Source organism: Pimephales promelas, chromosome 19, assembly GCF_988280905.1.
Source record: "Pimephales promelas chromosome 19, fPimPro1.hap1.1, whole genome shotgun sequence".
NCBI classification, from domain to species: domain Eukaryota; kingdom Metazoa; phylum Chordata; class Actinopteri; order Cypriniformes; family Leuciscidae; genus Pimephales; species Pimephales promelas.
Genome location: NC_142787.1, coordinates 13,453,336 through 13,472,229, shown reverse-complemented (window position 1 = coordinate 13,472,229; position 18,894 = coordinate 13,453,336). Strand labels below are relative to the sequence as shown.

At 36.4% G+C, this 18,894-nt stretch overlaps 1 protein-coding gene across 8 annotated transcripts in view; it reads left to right on the top strand.

The window, feature by feature from the left end:
* Positions 1-17,533, top strand: part of cdk5rap2 (CDK5 regulatory subunit associated protein 2) — a 44,782-nt gene extending 27,249 nt beyond the window's left edge. For 3 of the 8 annotated variants that reach the window (XM_089124048.1, XM_039679212.2, XM_039679213.2), the window contains exons 33-50: positions 908-1,012; positions 1,905-2,301; positions 3,172-3,392; positions 3,787-3,847; positions 5,201-5,391; positions 7,296-7,586; positions 8,368-8,493; positions 8,586-8,702; positions 9,245-9,371; positions 9,905-10,026; positions 10,107-10,307; positions 10,518-10,577; positions 11,738-11,928; positions 12,022-12,153; positions 13,255-13,393; positions 13,482-13,528; positions 16,716-16,761; positions 17,055-17,533. In XM_089124048.1, the coding sequence (XP_088980174.1) occupies positions 908-1,012; positions 1,905-2,301; positions 3,172-3,392; positions 3,787-3,847; positions 5,201-5,391; positions 7,296-7,586; positions 8,368-8,493; positions 8,586-8,702; positions 9,245-9,371; positions 9,905-10,026; positions 10,107-10,307; positions 10,518-10,577; positions 11,738-11,928; positions 12,022-12,153; positions 13,255-13,393; positions 13,482-13,528; positions 16,716-16,761; positions 17,055-17,170 (2,690 nt within the window). In that variant the 3' untranslated portion in view covers positions 17,171-17,533. The remainder of the gene's footprint in view (positions 1-907; positions 1,013-1,904; positions 2,302-3,171; positions 3,393-3,786; positions 3,848-5,200; positions 5,392-7,295; positions 7,587-8,367; positions 8,494-8,585; positions 8,703-9,244; positions 9,372-9,904; positions 10,027-10,106; positions 10,308-10,517; positions 10,578-11,737; positions 11,929-12,021; positions 12,154-13,254; positions 13,394-13,481; positions 13,529-16,715; positions 16,762-17,054) is intronic. The other 5 variants (XM_089124047.1, XM_039679208.2, XM_089124049.1 and 2 more) reach the window with 4 other exon arrangements.
* The last annotated feature ends 1,361 nt before the right edge of the window (positions 17,534-18,894 follow it).

The following is an 18,894-nucleotide window of genomic DNA, read 5'->3' as shown; positions in this document are numbered from 1 at the left end:
CAGACTACTTAAAATGTACGCAAATATCAGTTGTAACTATATCTCCAAATAATGTCTTAGTAAGATGATATTTTTATGATGAAAGCTCTGAGATTTTAATTGTATAGGGCAAAACATCTAATCCAATGCAATACAATGATGATTGAGAGATAATAAATAAATGTACCTCAAAAGCCTGATAGCTCATATTTGATACTTACATTTTAACATGATTGGTCTAAAATAAAAAATTAGATGCTTCAGTCCAGCAAGTGTTCTTGAAATATTACTAACAATATGAAAGTTATTCTTACATTTACTTCATAAAAATTGTGAAAGATTTCACCACAAAAAGACCACGACCTGAAGGTTTTTACAATTATACTAAAAGGCCTTTTACTTGATAAAAACTATAAACTATCAATCAGAAGACAGAACATTGTGTACAACAGTTAAGCAAAGTTTTGATAATGCTGAGGCCTTAGCATATCAAATATGATATGGCAGACATTATAGACCTTATGTAGCCCCGCCCCTTTTCAGATCTGCGCTCGTTGTCTTTTGACTTCCGGTCTGTATTTTCATAGCGATCTTACATAGGTATGAATGAACTGCTCATAAAAAAATTCCTGGTCGACATCTGTTAAGACATCTGCTTTACAATGCTTATGATAAACATTACAATGCTCATGATAACTTTTGTTAACTCTACAATAAGTACTTCACCAGCTAATTACTCCTCGACAGCGATGCCATAGAGATATACAGAGCGACTGCGAAAACGGAAGTTCAAAGACAAAATTCTAAAGATGAGCGCGCCCACGTTTCTCTGCTGCATAAGGTCTATAGGGTTAATGTGTGCTACAGGAAAATGTTGCATGTTGTCTGTTTGAGGACTGCTGTTCTCAACCCTGCCTGTGTGCTCTAGCGCCCCCTGGTGAACGGGATGATAAAGGGGTGCAGGTGGAGGCACAGGACCTTGGGTACGAAACAAGTGGAAGGAGTGAGACGGAGGTGGAGGGCAGTAGCACAGGTAGACAGGGGGAAAACACTTTGTTTTAATAAGACTGCATGTCAGGGATTCTGCATGGAAAGGCAATATCAGTATTAAACAAAATCTTATATCTAAAACATAGTTTGCAAACTGTTACTGACTGCATGCTCATAATAAACAAAGGTGATCACTTTTCCAGATAATGTAAAGAGGTAGTCCACCCAAAACTGAAAATAATATCATTGTTGGCTAACACTTTAAAATAAGGTTCTGTTTGTCAACTGCATTAGTTAACATGAACTAACAATAAAAAACACTTCTAAAGCATTTTCATTTACTAACACATTATTAAAATCAAAAGATATATCTGTAAATATCATTTAATGGACCTGAGAAAACATGAAATTACAAAGTTGTATTTTTACTAAAGGTAACAAAGATTAATAAAAACTGCAACAGATTTATTGCTCATTGTTAATGTTAGATGATGCATTAAATAATTGGACCTTATTGTAAAGTTTTCCCATTATTTACTCACTTAGTTCTAATATCGTTCAAAACCATGACTTTCTTTACTCCGTAACATAAGCCTTTATCAGAAATGAGTGCTGTTTTTTTTTTCTATGGGTAAATGTCACGAGGGTGAGTAAACAATGACAGAATAAATATTTTTGGGTGCACTTTTCTTTAAACCTTGGTTATATGTTTGTCAGCATGTATGTGTGTTCTTTAACATGGTTTGCAGAAGGTTTGCATCACTTCCTCCGCATGACCAAACCATGTCACTTATCCCTGTTTTAATAATATAACTAATATGGCTTCTTTCTCTGAGAACTGCAACCTCCTTCCAGCATAGTTCAGATTGCTGTTATTAATGTAAGTCTATTTTTCTTTGTGTGTGTGCCGTCTGCGTGTTTGATGTCACTATCAGATGTGGACGGTGTTTTGCGGTTGGTTCCTTCTCTATCTCCTGTCCTCACGGGCACTCGAGACCGATTTTCTCCTGACATTACTGCGTCCAGCCCCTCGTACCCCAGTTCTCCTGGCCTGAGCTCACCTCGACCCTCCGACTATCATGCCGACCCCACCGTGCACATTCAGCAGCTCAGGTCACAGATCGAAGGACAACACAAAGTCATCCAGAACCTCCAGAGACAGCTGCGTAAGAAGTCTTTGTCATCGGAGCTCCTGAGTGTGACCTCTGACCCCACAGTAGGTGAAGAAGATGAGGATCCGAAGATTATGAAGGCTCAAATCACCCAACTGAACACTGAGCTGGAGAAAGAAAAAACCCTGAACAGAGCCAGTCAACCAGGCTCTCCGTCCAGGTAGCCTTTTACTTATTTATTTTTCATCTTGTGGTTTATATATTGGTAACACTTTACAATTTGTTAACATTAGTTAATGCATTAACTTACATTCAGAGTCGGCGTCAGAGGAGATCTGCTGGAGGGGCATTGGGTCATCAGCGGGGGGGCACTGCCGTTTAAGAAATATTTTGACGCAAAAAAAAAGAAACACCTTTTTATTATTATAATTATTATTTGCGCATTTCCGCACCACTTTTTGCCAGGGTCGATGTTGTCCCAGCACTTTTATACATCTCGCGGCACGGATGTATTCCGTGTACTCATGGTACGACAGTGAAGTTTCCTGATTATTACGCAGGAATGGGAGTATAGTTCCTAGTCATATCAGTCTAGAAAATCGCAACTTTACATTTTCCGTCTGACTTAGTGGTACCGCCAGAAGCGGAGATCGGCTGAATGGATTCAAAAAACGGTAAAACTCAACAGTTTAACTCTGGGGGAGTTGTAAAATGAGCGTATTTCCAAAAAAAAGTGGAGTATCCCTTTAAAACGACATGAGACTGAGTAAATGATGACAGAATTAATATTTTTGGCGAACAATGCCTACAAACAGTGTTACTGTGTTTTTTAATCTTTATTAACATGAACTAATAATTCATAATTTTATTTTTATTAAATAATGTTAGCTCAGTTCCATAATTAATTAATATGAACAGGTACAACTTTTGATTGTAATAATATATTAATAAATGTATCAAGTTACTGAGATTAATAAATCCTTAAGAATTATTTTTCATTCTCAAGTCATGTTAACTCGTATAGTTAACTATTGTTAACAAATGAAACCTTATTATAAAGTGTTACCTATTTGTCTCTCTCTCTCTGCAGAATTGAGTCTCTGGTCCAGTCTCAGGCCCGGGAGTTGTGTGAGCTGCGGGAACAGATCCGTGTGTCTCGTGGTTTGGGTGTAGAACAGCGTAAACAGCTGCTGGAGCTCAGGGGGGCTCTAGAGGAGTTACTCCAACCCAGTGAGATGCACTCTGATCAGGGTCTCCAGCTCCGAGAGCAGCTGGACCGCAGTCTGGGCCTGCTGGAGAAACTGGAGCAGGGTAAGTACAGTATACACAAACACACAGAGAAACTAGGGCACCTCATGATCCGATTCCAAATCTTGACTTTTAATTTAAAGAAAATTATATAATTTAATGAAAATTCAAAAAATGTAAAGTTATTTTTTAAAATAACTATTTACTGATAATAAAAACAATTTTTAAAAGTTTTTAAAAGTAATGGCAACAAAAGGTTTTCCAAACAGGTGTAGTGTGGGATTTTTTTTTTAATAAAACAACAACAAAAAAAAAAAACAGTTTTGCTACATGTATACATAACTGAAATAAAAGACAATTAAAATATAAAGCAGGATTTCTGATTTTCATTCTATTTAACTTTACTAAAATAACTAAAACTGAAATACTTTTATTTGTGTTTTCTGTTTTCCTTTAGTTTCTACAGGAGGTCCTGGTATGGATAATGAGGAGGAAGCGGAGTCAGAAATGAAGCTCAGGTGAGAACCGCTTTCAGCTTTATATATGCTACGAACGATGCCCTGTGATCTAACAAATACTAAAATCTCAAGGAGGAATCACAATGAGCTTTATTTGCCAAGTGTGTGCAAACATACAAGGGTTATGTAATAGATGATAATTAAATGAAAACCGTATTAGTATGCATATGCTTGCGCTGTAGTTTTCACTCGAGTCTGTAGCTACTATTACCCAATAATCCAGCTTGTGTTTGATGCCGTAGTCTTTGGCTTCCTCCTGACAGTGATTGTGAGTGTGTGTGGGAGGAGCTGCAGTACCTGCGCTCTCAGCTAGAGGGCGACAGAGAACAGCAGCAGCTACAGATGGTTTATTTGTGCAGACAGAACCAGAATCTTGCCATTAGCACACAACATTACATTAACTTGTGAGTGCTGCCTGCTGTGGCCCGTGTGCAGTGCAGTGTGTGTGATCTCTGGAGTGAAACCTTTCTTGGAGTAATTGGAGATTTTTTTCTGTATTTTCTCTTTGGGTGGCGGTCTTCTTATCCAGATTTAGGCTTCATCCCAATTCATATAATATTGTTCAATATTCATATAATACTGTATAGTTTACAAGTTTATGATTAATCTGTCCCAAATTACACTACCTTTTAAAACTAATGCTTTTACTCAGCAAGGATGCATTCAATTTGATCAAAATAACTGAGACCTTTATAAAGTAATTTCTATTTCAAATAAATGCTGTTCTTTTAAACTTTCTATTCATCAAAAGATTCCTGAATAAAAAACGGTATCCACAAAAATATGAAGCAGCACAACTGTTTTCAACATTGATAATAATTGGAAATGTTTAGAATGAGTTCTGAAGACTGGAGTAATGATGCTGAAAATTCAGCTTTGATCACTAAAAGAAATTACATTTTAAAATATATTCACATAGAAAACCGTTATTATAAATTGTAATAATATTTCAGTTTTTACTGTCTTTTTGATCAAATAAATGCAGCTTGGTGAGCATAAGAGACTTTTTTCAAAAACATGAAACCCTAAACTTTTGAAGGGTAGTGTTTATTTTTTACAATTTGAAGTATGTTTTTTGGACTGGTTGCTGCAACAGCAGGTTTTAAATGAACCGAAAACCGAAATCAATTTTAAGGTAATTTTCGCTCATGTACAATATCCCACAAAGTCAATGCATGTAGTAAGTAAAATTATTGAATTTGAGATTAAGCCTCACTCTTTTACAGCTTTATTACCTCTTGTGTGGTCTTGTTGTGTTGATTAGTGGTTAGTTTTGCCGTGTCCCTCTTTTTTTTCTTTTCTTTTTTTTTAATAGACCGTTTTGTTCTGTCTCTAATTATTTGTGTCTTACAGGCTCTCTGCAAAACTACAGGAGAAAGACCAGCTCATTCAAGCTCTGCAACATCAACTGCGAATGCAAGTTCAGAGAATGCATCAGTGCTCAGACTCCGACATGAGCGACAGGCTGTCCAATGATGGCAGCACATCCTTCCAGGACAGCCCCCCTGCTCAGCGCAGGCAGACCCCCAACAGACTTCACACAGGTAACACTCACCAGATCAGGTATAAAGGCATTTCATTTGTTTGCAAATGCACCTGATTGCATCTCAACCAACATCAGAGTTGGCATTTCAGCACGTACTTGCATTTTAGAGAAACACACAGAAATCCATCCTTTAGATGTGAGCTCCATTAGAAAACTCCACTTGCTTCATTATGCCTCGTGTTCATGCTGGCCTTTTCTTTTTCAATTCCATGATTTATTTGGCTATCGATTTAACTTTTATTGAGCTATCACGTTTATTTTTCCAACCCACTGCTCACAATTGAAATCTGAACTCAGAAATAACTTGTATCCACCAGGCAGGCAATAATAAGTAAATGAATAAATGAAAGTAATGCTGAACAGGACAAAACGATAAACTATACACGTTAACTATATATATAAATATATATATAGTTATATAAAAGACTTCCTGTTTAAGACAAATTGTATTATACACCTTCTGTGCAGCAGCTCACTCTGTGTCCTCCGCTATATCAAACTATTGTATATCGATATAGGCTCATCCTATTGTATATAAAATATATATGAATATATTGTACAAATTCGATATACCACCCAGCCCCAATCTGCGATCCTGTCAGCTTAAGTATTTCGAGTCATGTAGTGAAACGGCAGAAGCTGAGGATGGTGTCCCGTTACAGGCCCTTACAGATATATTATTCAGTAAGCACTGTTTTCTCCTCTGCCCTCCTGAGAGCTGGTAATGTGTGTTGCTGATTTGCTGACTGTTTAGTATCATGCAAACGGATAGATTTTGCTCTTTAGTAAAGGCATCAGCACAAGATGATGGACTAACTTTTATAGCATGACACTAACAAACAGGAGTTTGCTACTCGTGATCTCTCTTCAGAACAGCCTGGTTCAGGTTTCTCAGCACCTGGGACACAATAGATTGAGAGATTGGACATGTACTCCGTGAACGTGTGATGGACTACACCGGCTTTGCAGTTTGTTTAGTACTGATGTTATTAGAGACGAGTTGAGTGATGCTGAATTGTCATTCAGACCGTATGCATATTCGTGAAAGCCTAATTTGTGGTAGTGCTGTGCTAAACTTGCTACTGGATTACGACTATACTGAGATCTGGTGTTATAGTGGTCAATATAAACCAGGTCTAGATTAACAGTAGCTCAGCATTGAACATGAGTGAACAAATTATGGCCCATAGTGCCATCTCTCGTAGCAGATGGAGGAAGGTGCTAAAAGCCACCAAAGAGGAAGGTAAAACCAAGCGTTACTCTCTCTTCGTGACTGTCCTGTTCTTCCTTTAAGTGGTGGTGAAGTCTTGTTGATAAGTAACAGAATTTGATGTTTAAAATAGTGTTATTTTAGTATTATTCATATACTAGTATACTGTAGTTTACTTTAATGTTTGAATTTTTTCAGTTTTATTTTCTAATTATTTTTTGCATTCACTTTTGTCATGTTTGTGTTCTTAAATATTTCTATTTAGATTTAAATTGTTATTATTTTAGTAATTTTGTAAAACTTGTTTCATTAAAAGTTTGGGTGAGTTAGTTTTTTTTTACCAAAATGTATAGTTTTATTCAGCAATTAAATGTAGGAAAGTGACAGTAAAAACATTTGAACTTTAAAATTATGAAATTCTTTATCATAGTGCAGCGCAACTGTTTTCAACAATAACAATAATTATAAAAAGACAATAAATTAATAATCAAAATGTTTATTGAGTAAATCATCATATATGAATGAAGAGTATATCACTGATCACTGGAGTGATGATGCTGAAAATACAGCTTTGATCACAGGAGTAAATTACATTTTAAAAAATACATTTATTTTTGATTAAAATTAATTAATTTATGGTTCATCATGTTTGTTCTTGTGTCATTTGTAAATGACTTTGTTGTCTCTTGCAGGCCTGAAGGCAACCAATGGCAATGCTTTTACAGATATGGGGCCGGTATCAGAAGGCTTGGCTGATGAAGGGGGCGTGGCTGATGGTGGGGAGGAGAGTGTCCGAATGCTACAGTGGGAGAATGGGCGTCTGCAGGAGCAGCTGAGAGGCAGCGAGGAGCTGAACGCTACACTTCGTAGTGAATTGGACCTCACACGCTCCATTCTGGAGCACGACCCACAGAACCAGACGGAAGACGAACAGCCGGAGCAGCAGCAGCAGAACACACCGGCGGGCAAGACTATCAACTCAGGTAGAGCTCACACAGTGTTTGCTTGTGACTTTTGGTTGGTCACACTGGATAACTCAGCTCTGCCCAGAATGAGCTCTCATTGGTCGAAAATCGACATAACTGTCCAACTAAACATTATAAGTTAGTATAACATATTATTTATGTTTAACTGCATCGTATTTGATGTGCTAATTTCTAAGCCCTCTAACATGATCAAAACAGCTGAAACACCTTGTACACAATCTGTTGCATGCCTTATGTCATCTGATTTATATATTATACATTTTGCAACTTAGGTTTACTTTATCATTTTATTAGAAAAATCATGTTAAAATGTGAATATCAAATATGATCATCAGGCTTTTGAGGAATGTTTATTGGTTCATCTTTCAATCATCATTCTATTGCATTGCATTATATGTTTTGGCCCCGATTAGCTTTCATCATTGTAAGGAACTTAGTTATAGGAAATTTGAATAATCAATAATAACTTGTTATGATTAATTATGAATATTTGGGTCAGTTAATTGGGTTAACTTGACATGTCTAAATTAAAATTACAATCAATTAATCAGTTCATCCAACGAACTCTTTTGATTATTAATTCATTGTTTTTTAGTATTGTTTAAATTAATAAAAAAAATTTGTCCATATTTCTTTGCAGGGTTATGTTCTTGGTTAGGACAATGTTTTTGAGTGCTTACAATGTGCTTATGTTTTTGAGGGTCAGAAATATTTTACATTATAATACATAAGTGGATCCAGAATAGGCCTCGATTGCAGTGTTTTCTCTCTCTTGTAGATCTGTTAGCCGAACACCTGCAGGAGATCCGAGCTTTGCGTCAGCGTCTTGAAGAGACCATCAGAACCAACGAAAGACTCCGAGAACAGTTAGAAAGAAAGTTACAGGAAGCTGAGAAAGACTCAGGTGAAACTTGCACAAATGAATTGCATGTTTAAAGATGCTCGCAACGCTCCTCATATCCTCAAATCACTCCATATATGTATATGTGTGATCAGCAGCCACTAACATCTTCATCGCTGGTTCTGAGGATCAGGGTCACATCAGCAATGAACTTCACTTCCTCCTGACCCAAAACCACACACTCAAAGAGCAGCTCAACCAGGGAGCACGAGGTAAGAAACTCTAATGGGGTCCTGAAAAAGCCTTAAATGAAGTTTCATCAAATCTAAGGCCATAAAAGTCTTACAAATTGTAAATGGTATAACAAAATTAGTGTGGTATAACTTGAAGTAGTAAAGTTTATGCATTTCAAAATAAGAGTCCTGGTAAATTTCATTAAAAGTCCTGCATTATGCATAAAATATTTTATTCTGTTTATCAGTATTTTTGTAAAAAACTATTTCTGGTGTTTAATTCAATCTCAGTGTCTTTTTAGTGCCTAATATAGTTTCAGCAGAATCCAAAATCAATCATCCTCTAATTCATATGTATTGATACACTAGCAGATACTTAAACAGGCACACATGTATCGGTTTAAGTTAAAGAATCTGAGATGCATGATATGGACATACAGAAATAATTTTATTTGTGCAGGTCGTAAGTGTCGTAAATTAAATTTTTAAAACTCTGCAGACACCCTGTCTCATCTGTTAAAACTACCACTGGATGTAATCTTTTAGCTGTTGTCACAGGTGTGTTTGTGTGTGTTAAACAGATAAACAGAAGGAGAACGATCGCCTGAGGGAAACTTTGGCCCGACGAACTGCTAAACTGGAAATGAGCAGAAACGAGTGTGAAACACTGAAACAGGAGAGAACTCAACTACAGGACAACCTGTACAGGTAACACATACACACACATGAAAATATATATGTCTAGGTGTGTTTCCTACAAAAGAGATCAGCCGCAGAAAACAGAGGTCCAGTATCATGTAATGTGTATCATGTGTCATTCTCAGAGGGCCTGTGTAATGACTTGTTTTAATTATTGCAATTATTTGTAATCCAGGAGGTAAATGTGTTAATTGGCTAATGAGAGTTTCATATTACACACACTCATTATGTCATCCCTGAATGTTTTATTTGTTGCACATCAGTGTTTCCGAATGTACATGTAATTTACTTTATAAACGAGTATCTTTAATTACGAACAGCGAGTTAAAATCATATTTAAATGATTTTAAATCTTCCAAGCCTTTTACAGCTGCTAACCTAAAGCCACCTTTGAGTCCAGATAGATTTTTAGTGAGTGATTCAGTTGTTAATAAGGATGGACAATATAGCAGCCACCACATTGTTATCGGCCAATATATATATATGTATGACATCGTATTTTTGTGCATGCGTTGATATGAGCGTGTGTGTGTGTGTTTCAGGCTGCAGTGTGACAACAGTCATCAGAGGCAGCAGCTGTGTGACACGCAGCAGCTCTTGCAGACTGTGCGTGTGGAGCTACAAGTACATGAACACATGAAGAACTCCACACAGACTCACAAAGGTACATTCACATGCACTGAACATGCTCCCTAGGTTTGAGACACAGCTCATAACTGTGTGTGTGTGTGTGTGTGTGTGCAGGAGAGGGCCGTGGGTCTGATTACGAGGGCGGTTCAGCAGTGGATCTTAGCGAGCTGCTGGGTGAGATCAGACAACTGCGTGTTCAGCTGGAGAGAAGCATCCAGACCAACAGCACATTGAGAGAGAGACTAGAACAACAACTATTGACCCGGACTGACCACAAATCAACCATCAACATCAACTACCTGCTGCATAAAACAGGTGCACACACCAACTCCATTATCAGACTCAGTCGCACGTTGTGTAAGCTCTGTCTTAATGGGAAATGTGTTATTTATAAAGCTGATGAGGCTTAGAGGGGTTTTACCATGTGATGGTTTGTTTAAGCCACTGTAACACGTCAAAATAGCAGTAGCTGTACAAGGGTACAGGCAAATTCATGAAAACCATTGTGAAATGTCTTTCTTTCAGATGAAGCTGGTAAGTCAGATGTTCTTCACTCACAGACAGACGTGCCTAGTGCTGCACATGGTACATATCTTTTTTCTCATATTTGTATGTTTAATAAGATGCTAATCAGATTTAAATTGCAATGATGAATCAAAAGAGCATCTAAAATAAAATAAAGCAAAATATAATTTCTTATTTTGTTCAAGAAAATAAAGACTGTTTAGCTTTGTGGTAGAATTTGTTTTTTAGTTACCATTTTCCTGATTATGAATAAAATAATTAGTTATGTGTGTGTGGAGATATATATGTGTGTGTGTGTGTGTGTATTTTATATATATATGAAGAGTTCAGATGCAAAAGCCTCTAAATGCCATTTGAAATTTTCTTCTTTAATGATGATTTTTATCAAACGTGTATATTTAAGTTAAGGAATTTCACTTAAATAACAATTAATAGGTAATTATCATAGCCATTTTAGTGAAATCACTGAACTTAAATATACAAGTTTGATAAAAATCATCATTAAAGAAGAAAATTTCAAATGGCATTTAGAGGCTTTTGCATCTGAACTCTTCATATATATATATATTATTATTATTATTATTTTTATTTTTTTGTTTTGTTATGGCCTTAGTATTTTTTCCACCAGGTGGCGGTGTTCTACACCTTTAATTTACACCTTTAATCAGGTGGATATATATATATATATATATATATATATATATATGAAGAGTTCAGATGCAAAAGCCTCTAAATGCCATTTGAAATTTTCTTCTTTAATGATGATTTTTATAAAACTTGTATATTTAAGTTCAGTAATTTCACTTAAATGGCAATGATAATCACCTATTAATTGTTATTTAAGTGAAATTACTGAACTTAAATATACAAGTTTGATAAAAATCATCATTAAAGAAGAAAATTTCAAATGGCATTTCGAGGCTTTTGCATCTGAACTCTTCATATATATATATAGGGTTATATAGATGGTTATTTTAAAGGTTATTTTAATTAAGTAAATATACTATATTAGAGCAAAGAGAATCTAATTAAATCATCAAAACATTCAGAATGCTTAAATGTTATAATAAATAATGTAACAAAATGCAAAAAGTTCTTTATAGTCTCAGAAATAAATTAGGATTTTTTTTAATGTGACCACAAGATTTTATTTTGTGTGAAATTTGCTCAAGAACCCTGAAAATGTTTGTCATTTTGGTCATAAAGTTGTCTGTGTTTAGACAGCGGTAGTTCAGCGGACTCTGGTTCCCATGCTCCGTCCCGGCTGGTCCCGGGACACCGGCTGTGGGCGGACAGAAGAGGCCGTCACGTTCTGGGTCTGATGGAGGACTATAATGCCCTGCGCAAACAGATCAGTGAAGCCAAGAGACTCACTGCAGATCTGGACACACGGATACATGACTGTGGCAGGGTGAGAACACACACACACACACACACACACACTCAGTCTGGTGTGTTAGGCTCATGTTTCAGCACTGAATGTGTTTTCTGCTGTGTGTGTCAGGCTGTGGATCAGCTGAAGAGCTTCTCTGGCGGTGTCAATACCATGCAGCAGGTTCTGGAGGAGGCCGCCCGGCTTCTCAAACTGCTCTGGAGAGTCTCACTGCCCTCAGGAGACGGCACACACACTCATCAGGTAACACACACACTCGTCTAAGTGATGCCTGTTGTTGTCATATGAAGCTTAAATATAATGGCTACAGAGTAATGAAGGAAGATAACTGACTAAATTGAATATATATTGACATCCAATCATTAAATAAATCATCAAATAAAAATATGGAATTAATTTATTATTTGATTATGCGTGTAATAAAATAGTATTCTCTACTATGAAAAAGTTAATAAGTGACTGAACCAAAAAATTAATGAAATATACAATCTTCCTGTCCACAATAAATCACAAAACCATGTTAACTTTGTATAAACATTATAAAGTTTTTTAAAGTTTAAAAAAAAAGCTTTGTATAAAGTTTATTTTTTATTTATTTATTTGGATAAAATAATGAAATCCCTTGTGAAGTGTTTTTATCCCTATATAAAATAAAATGTGGCCACAAATATAGTGTGAAATTAAATAAATATAATTAAAATGGAATTCAAATTACTTTTACTTATTTATTTATCTAGTTATGTGAAATATAATGCACATTGTAATGTAAATTAGTAAGCACATTTATATATATTTAATAAACTAAATGTATTGTGAAGTGTATTCAGTATTCATTATATTTAATTTCACACCTTGTTTATGGGTCACATTTTATTGTTTTTTTATTTAATTAAAATGACTATTTATTTATTTATTCATTGAAATAAAATACAGCTTGTAATAAAATATAATAGACATGTTTAAATTTATAAATTTATTAAATAATGTATGTTTTTTTTTAAATAGTTCCCTGTGTGGATATCCGTTCTTTTTTTTTCATAAATACAGTCTATTAGTGAAAATTTGATTCATTAAAATGTATGTTATGTATTTCTGAATATGTATGGTATTTATTTATTTGAAATAAAATATGATGCAAAAAGTAGATAAAATTAGATTGAAATAATGAAATGCATTGTAAATAAAAGTGCAATGAAATGAAGCTGATAAAGCCACCCTCAGTCATCAGGCCTCACAGCAGGTTATGATGCAGTCATCATCTGAAGTTTAAAGCTGAAACATTTCAAACATTTCATTGTTTTCCCAGCAGTCCTATACCTCTCTCTCTCTGTGTGTGTCCATCAGGACGATCTGTTGAAGAGTGAGATCAGTCGTCTGAAGAGTCGCCTGTCCCAGCAGGAGCGGATGCTGACCGGAGCCGTGAGACGCCTGAGAACCACCAACCAGCTCAAAGAGGGCATGGAGCGCATCGTCATCGACCAGCGTAAGACACGGGCACACACACACACACACACACACTCGCTCATCTAGAGGAATAACATGCTGATGTTTGTGTCCTGTGTTTCCTGCAGTGTCTCTGACTCACGGCGTGCTGAAGAGAGCCAGAGGAAACCTGGAGGTGCGTTTGTGTTTCCAAGACCCAAAAACTAAACCAATATTCACTATATAATATATATGAAGTCATACTATAGTATATAGTATAATATAGTATAATATAGTATAATATCGGCAACGATGAAACTCTCTCCAAGATGATTAAATGTTAATATTATACTTAATCTGTAGATAAAGCTCTATGGTTTTGCATAAATTGACTCTCTTGCTGTAGTATGTTCAATCGTGTTCCTTTACCGCATGTCTAGATCACAACACTGGAGAGCACTATTGTTGTTCTTCACGCGCACAGTAACTGAAATCTCAAACTGTTAAAAGAAAAGGCTCAATAAACTATTGCATATATAGATACTGTATAATACACTATGCATCAATATGTATTTCCTTTGAACTTTGAACTTTTCAATGCGTAACTTAGTCTAAAAAGAGCTGCGCGCTGTGACTCATGTTGCCTCAAGCGCATCATTCAGCGTTCGGGATGCACATAAGCACTGTGTGCAGAGTTTTTCATAATCCTAAAAAGTCATAATCATATAATCAGTGTTGGGAAAGTTCACTTTCTACAGGAACTAGTTCAAAGTTCAGTTCACACATTTTAAAATGAACTAGTTCAGTTCATAGTTCATACTTCAAAAAATTATCTAGTTCATTCATAGTTCTTTTTTCCATATGTTGCGAGCTTTTTTATTATTAGTATTGCCACAGCCCATACACAACCACAGACAACAATTATTTTATCGACGGGCAGTTTGCACAGAAATGTACGATTTTTCCCATCCTGACCGACCTCGTCATAAAATCCGTTTAAATGAGCATACTCCTCGCACACCGGTGGCTGGTGTTGCCAGATTGGGTGTTTTTTTCGCTACATATTAAGGCCTGTTGACGTGTGTTTTAGCCGGGTTTTCGCCTGGAAGGCTCTATAGAAAACTGGCACCCTATTGTACGAAGTTAAACTGAGAGAGCGTGCGTTCACAGACACCAGAATTAACGCATTCACATTAAAGTTCATCTGTAAGGAACGTTCAGGAAGTTGTCTGTATTAAAGGAGCAATGTGTGACTTAGCGACATCTAGTGGTTCGGTTGCGAGTTTGCACCAGGTTTGCACTAAGGGCTCAGCCCACTGCTCACCCCTCCCTTTCGAAGAAGCTACGGTTGCTAAAACGGGACAAACATCTCGTCGGCTGAGACAGCAGAGAATAGCCAGAGTAAGCCAAGAGTGTGTAACATTGTCACTGTTTCTGTACCACAGTCCATTATAAACCACATCATGAATACTGTCTGTTTACAAAGCCATAGTCAGGTGAGGATCAAGGGTTTTAATATATAATTTAATAAAATAATAATCAGCTGATTGTCTCACAAACGTAACCAGCAGCACATTTCTCCCCACATAGGCCTACTGTAGCAAACCCATAATACAGCGAGGGAGCAGCTATATATTTTTTCTAACAGGGTAGTAATAGTTTAGCTGGCTAATATGAGCTGTTACTGTGGCTGAGCTGGGACGCGTCTGCATGAGTCCAAAGGTCGGAAGTGCGCGCGCTGTTACAATCATGTCATCTCCGCATCCCATAGATACTATTTACTACACACAATAGGCTTTTTTTCTCTGATTTTTAAAATTCTTCGCGATCGACTTTAGTGATAAAAGACTTTAGTAAAAGTCTCTATCGACGGGTTAGTGATTCCTGTAACGTACTGTTTTACGGTCAATGACATAAATACTAATCATCAGCTGTCTCACGAACGTAACAGCACATCTATCCCCAACATAACAAACCCATAACACAGCGAGGGAGAACAAAGTTACATGAAACAATCCCAACTACATATTTTACACCACTCACAAAGGAAAAGTCACTACTCACGGAGTGTAAGGCTAGCTTCCAGCTTTCCGCTACTTCTCTTTCAAGGTAGTGATGAAACGCGTTCTGTAGCACTGTTTGTTCGCGTTCGGCTACGGTAGGAATATGACGTCACAACATGGCGACCTTCATAGAAGGGGATTCCCTCGGTTATGGAGCTATTAATGTCTCATTCTAAGGTAATAAAAACATTACGGCTAATTAAGTAAGTTCTTTATACACCACTGAAAACATAGTTATGGATGTCATATTGCATTTCTGTTAATAGATAATCAACTTTGTTACACATTGCACCTTTAAGTAGATTGTGTTTAACACACAAAAAGAGTGATTATCAGTTCAACACACAGTTATAGAAATTCTACTTGATTTTTTTTTTAAACTGCGTTGGTATCAGATCAGTATCAGTCGATACTTTTTTTGGTAGGCTATATATCTAAGTTACTCAGGAGCTCAGTTGACCTAGCTTAGCCGTATTTTTCCACCAGCTCTGTTGGAAAAATACGGAGTCCATGATATTTTTGACTCATGGCTGAAGTTAAGTTTCTCCAGCTCTCCCCAGGTTGGCAAAAAATATATCTCAAACTGCATCAGATTGATACTTTAAAATATGGAATATTTCAAATTTTCTTACAGGGAGCATGCCCCCGGACCCCCCTAGAGGGATAATATCCTTCTCACCTTTTTCACCCCTGACCTGTTTTCATGCCTGAATCTACATTCTAAAACATATTCACTTAGGAAACTTTTTTTTAAATTGAAATAATAATTCATTTTTTTTTGTTCTCTATTTTTGATCAAATAAATGCAGTCTTGGTCAGCAGAAGACACTTCTTCTTACCGTCCCGAAAAAAAAATATACATAATGCATCCACACATATATGTGTGTAACATTAAACAATAAAATGATTGATAACGCATTTTTGGACACAAAACATGATTTTGTTGATTTTGTTCTTGAATGCCAGAATTAATTTATTGGTATATACAGTAAACAATTAAAAGAAACTAGCCTAAAAAAAAAAACTTTTCAAATATATATATATATATTGAACTTATTGTTACATATTTAAAAAATGAGCAATTTGTGGCTCTTTTTCTTATTTTTTTCCTTCATTTTTACTTTCCCATAAAAACCTTTACTTTCACATTAAAAGAACCACTAAAATAAAATTGAATTGTTCTGTTACTTTCAATGTCTTTTTTTAAAGAACATTTGCCTGGATTTATTTATACATTAATGTTTTTTTTCTTCTCTTCCCTCTGTTTTCATTCTGATATTAATGCTCTGTCTGCTGTGCTTTATTTGACCTGTATTTCAGTCCAACTATCTGAATGTTTTTGGGCTGAAGGGTCTGCAGGCGGAAGGTCAGTTTAATGAAGGGTTGTGCGTTTGTGAAGGCCTTTTGTTTCTTTGCATGATCTCTGCACGCTCACTGCTCTTTCTGATTCCCTTTCCGTGTTTGTGGCAGCTTGCAGTTGTTTAAAATCCCCAAAGCCCATATGAAAAGGTTTTCATGCCATGGTTTGCTGTTCTGGCGTTCATATGCTGCTGGGGAGATTTTTTTTTATTTCAGGCATGTGATGCTCTGCATGGACTTTATTGTTTGTTTGGCATCTCAACACTTCTCTTGAGTCTTTTTACCTTTGTGTTTCTGCAGGACGTCCCATTGAATGGCCAGTGACCAATCAGAAATTGAGGGGTGTGGCCAGTCCAGCGCAGCGTTCAGGCAGAGGCTCAGCATGCAGTGAAAACTCCTCCCACTGCAGCTGTTAGACACGCCCACAACTGATGTCATTATAGCGATGTCCTCACGCTCTTCATTTGTCTTTTTAATTTATTTTTCTCTTTGAGGTACGCTGATGAAGTTTGGGAAAGTATTTGCACATATACAGCAAGCATTTAACTCATGTAAAGGGAATGTTTTTTTAATATCGGAAGAGATTTTCTCCTGTAAATATTTTGAACTTTAGTTTTATACTGTTTCCCTTGAATGGTTTTAAGCAGTCTCGTGTTCACTGCCTCTATCCTGTATCATCCTGCTTCACTCTAGTGAAGATGTAATCTTTTGATGTAAAAGAGTGGTACATGTACATTAATGCAGCAGACTGTGATGCAAATAAATGTATAAAACCCTCAGACGACTCTGTGCTTTTATAGTAAACTGGTTTGATTTTAACATTAGATTTGCTTTTAATCAAGTCTTTTCATATTGTAACAGTGTTTTCATTTAAATACAAAACTTTTAGTTAGATTTCATTTTACATTTGCTACATATTCACACTTACAAAACAGTGCAGAAACTATAAATAGCATACTTTGTAACAATCAGTGGTGGAATGTAACGAAGTACAAATACTTTGTTACTTTACTTAAGTACATTTTTCACGTATCTTTACTTTACTTAAGTAGAATAAATAGTGCATACTTTTTACTTTTACTTCGTTAAATGTAACAAAATGTTGCAGCAATTATTATACTTTCTACTCCACTACATTTCTACAACTTCGGTTACATTTTCATTACATTTTCTGATCAGTTTTTCCCCTGCCAAAACGTAATCTGACCATCCGTCCGTTGCACGTTTGTGTCACCAGTGACGTTTGGTCGCCATAGAGCCTCCATTTTTGCACTCAGGTCTAAGTCCCATGGCCCTCTATCAGAATCCAGAGTTTCAAGAGGATCAAAGAAACTCAAAATTTTGACCCGAAAAAAAAAACGACAGTGGTACCCCTTTCGGGGTTTTTTTTCGGGTCGAAATTTTGAGTTTCGCTATCTCAGCTCTGGAAGGGTCTAGAGCCTCCATTTTTGCACTCAGGTCTAAGTCTCATCGCCCTCTATCAGAATCCAGAGTTTCAAGAAGATCAGAGAAAGTCAAAATTTCGACCCGAAAAAAAACAAAAGGGGTACCACTGTCAGGTTTTTTTTGGGTCGAAATTTTTAGTTGCTCTGATCTTCTTGAAACTCTGGATTCTGATAGAGGGCCATGAGACTTAGACCTGAGTGCAAAAATGGAGGCTCTAGACCCTTCCAGAGCTGAGATATCGAAAATCAAAATTTCGACCCGAAAAAAAACCCTTTCGTTTTTTTTTTTTCAGGTCAAAATTTTGAGTTTCGATATCTCAGCTCTGAAAGGGTCTAGAGCCTCCATTTTTGCACTCAGGTCAAAGTTTCGTGGCCCTCTATCAGAATCCAGAGTTTTGATAAGATTGGAGACACTTAATTTTTCGCCCAAAAATGAAAAAAAACAAAAGGGGTAACACTGTCGTTTTTTTTTTGGGGTCGAAATTTTGAGTTTCGATATCTCAGCTCTGGGAGGGTCTAGAGCCTCCATTTTTGCACTAAGGTCAAAGTCTCGAGGCCCTCTATCAGAATCCAGAGTTTTGAGAAGATTGGAGACACTTAATTTTTCGCCCAAAAATGAAAAAAAAACGAAAGGGGTCGTTTCTGTCGGTTTTTTTTTCGGGTCGAAATTTTGAGTTTCGATATCTCAGCTCTGG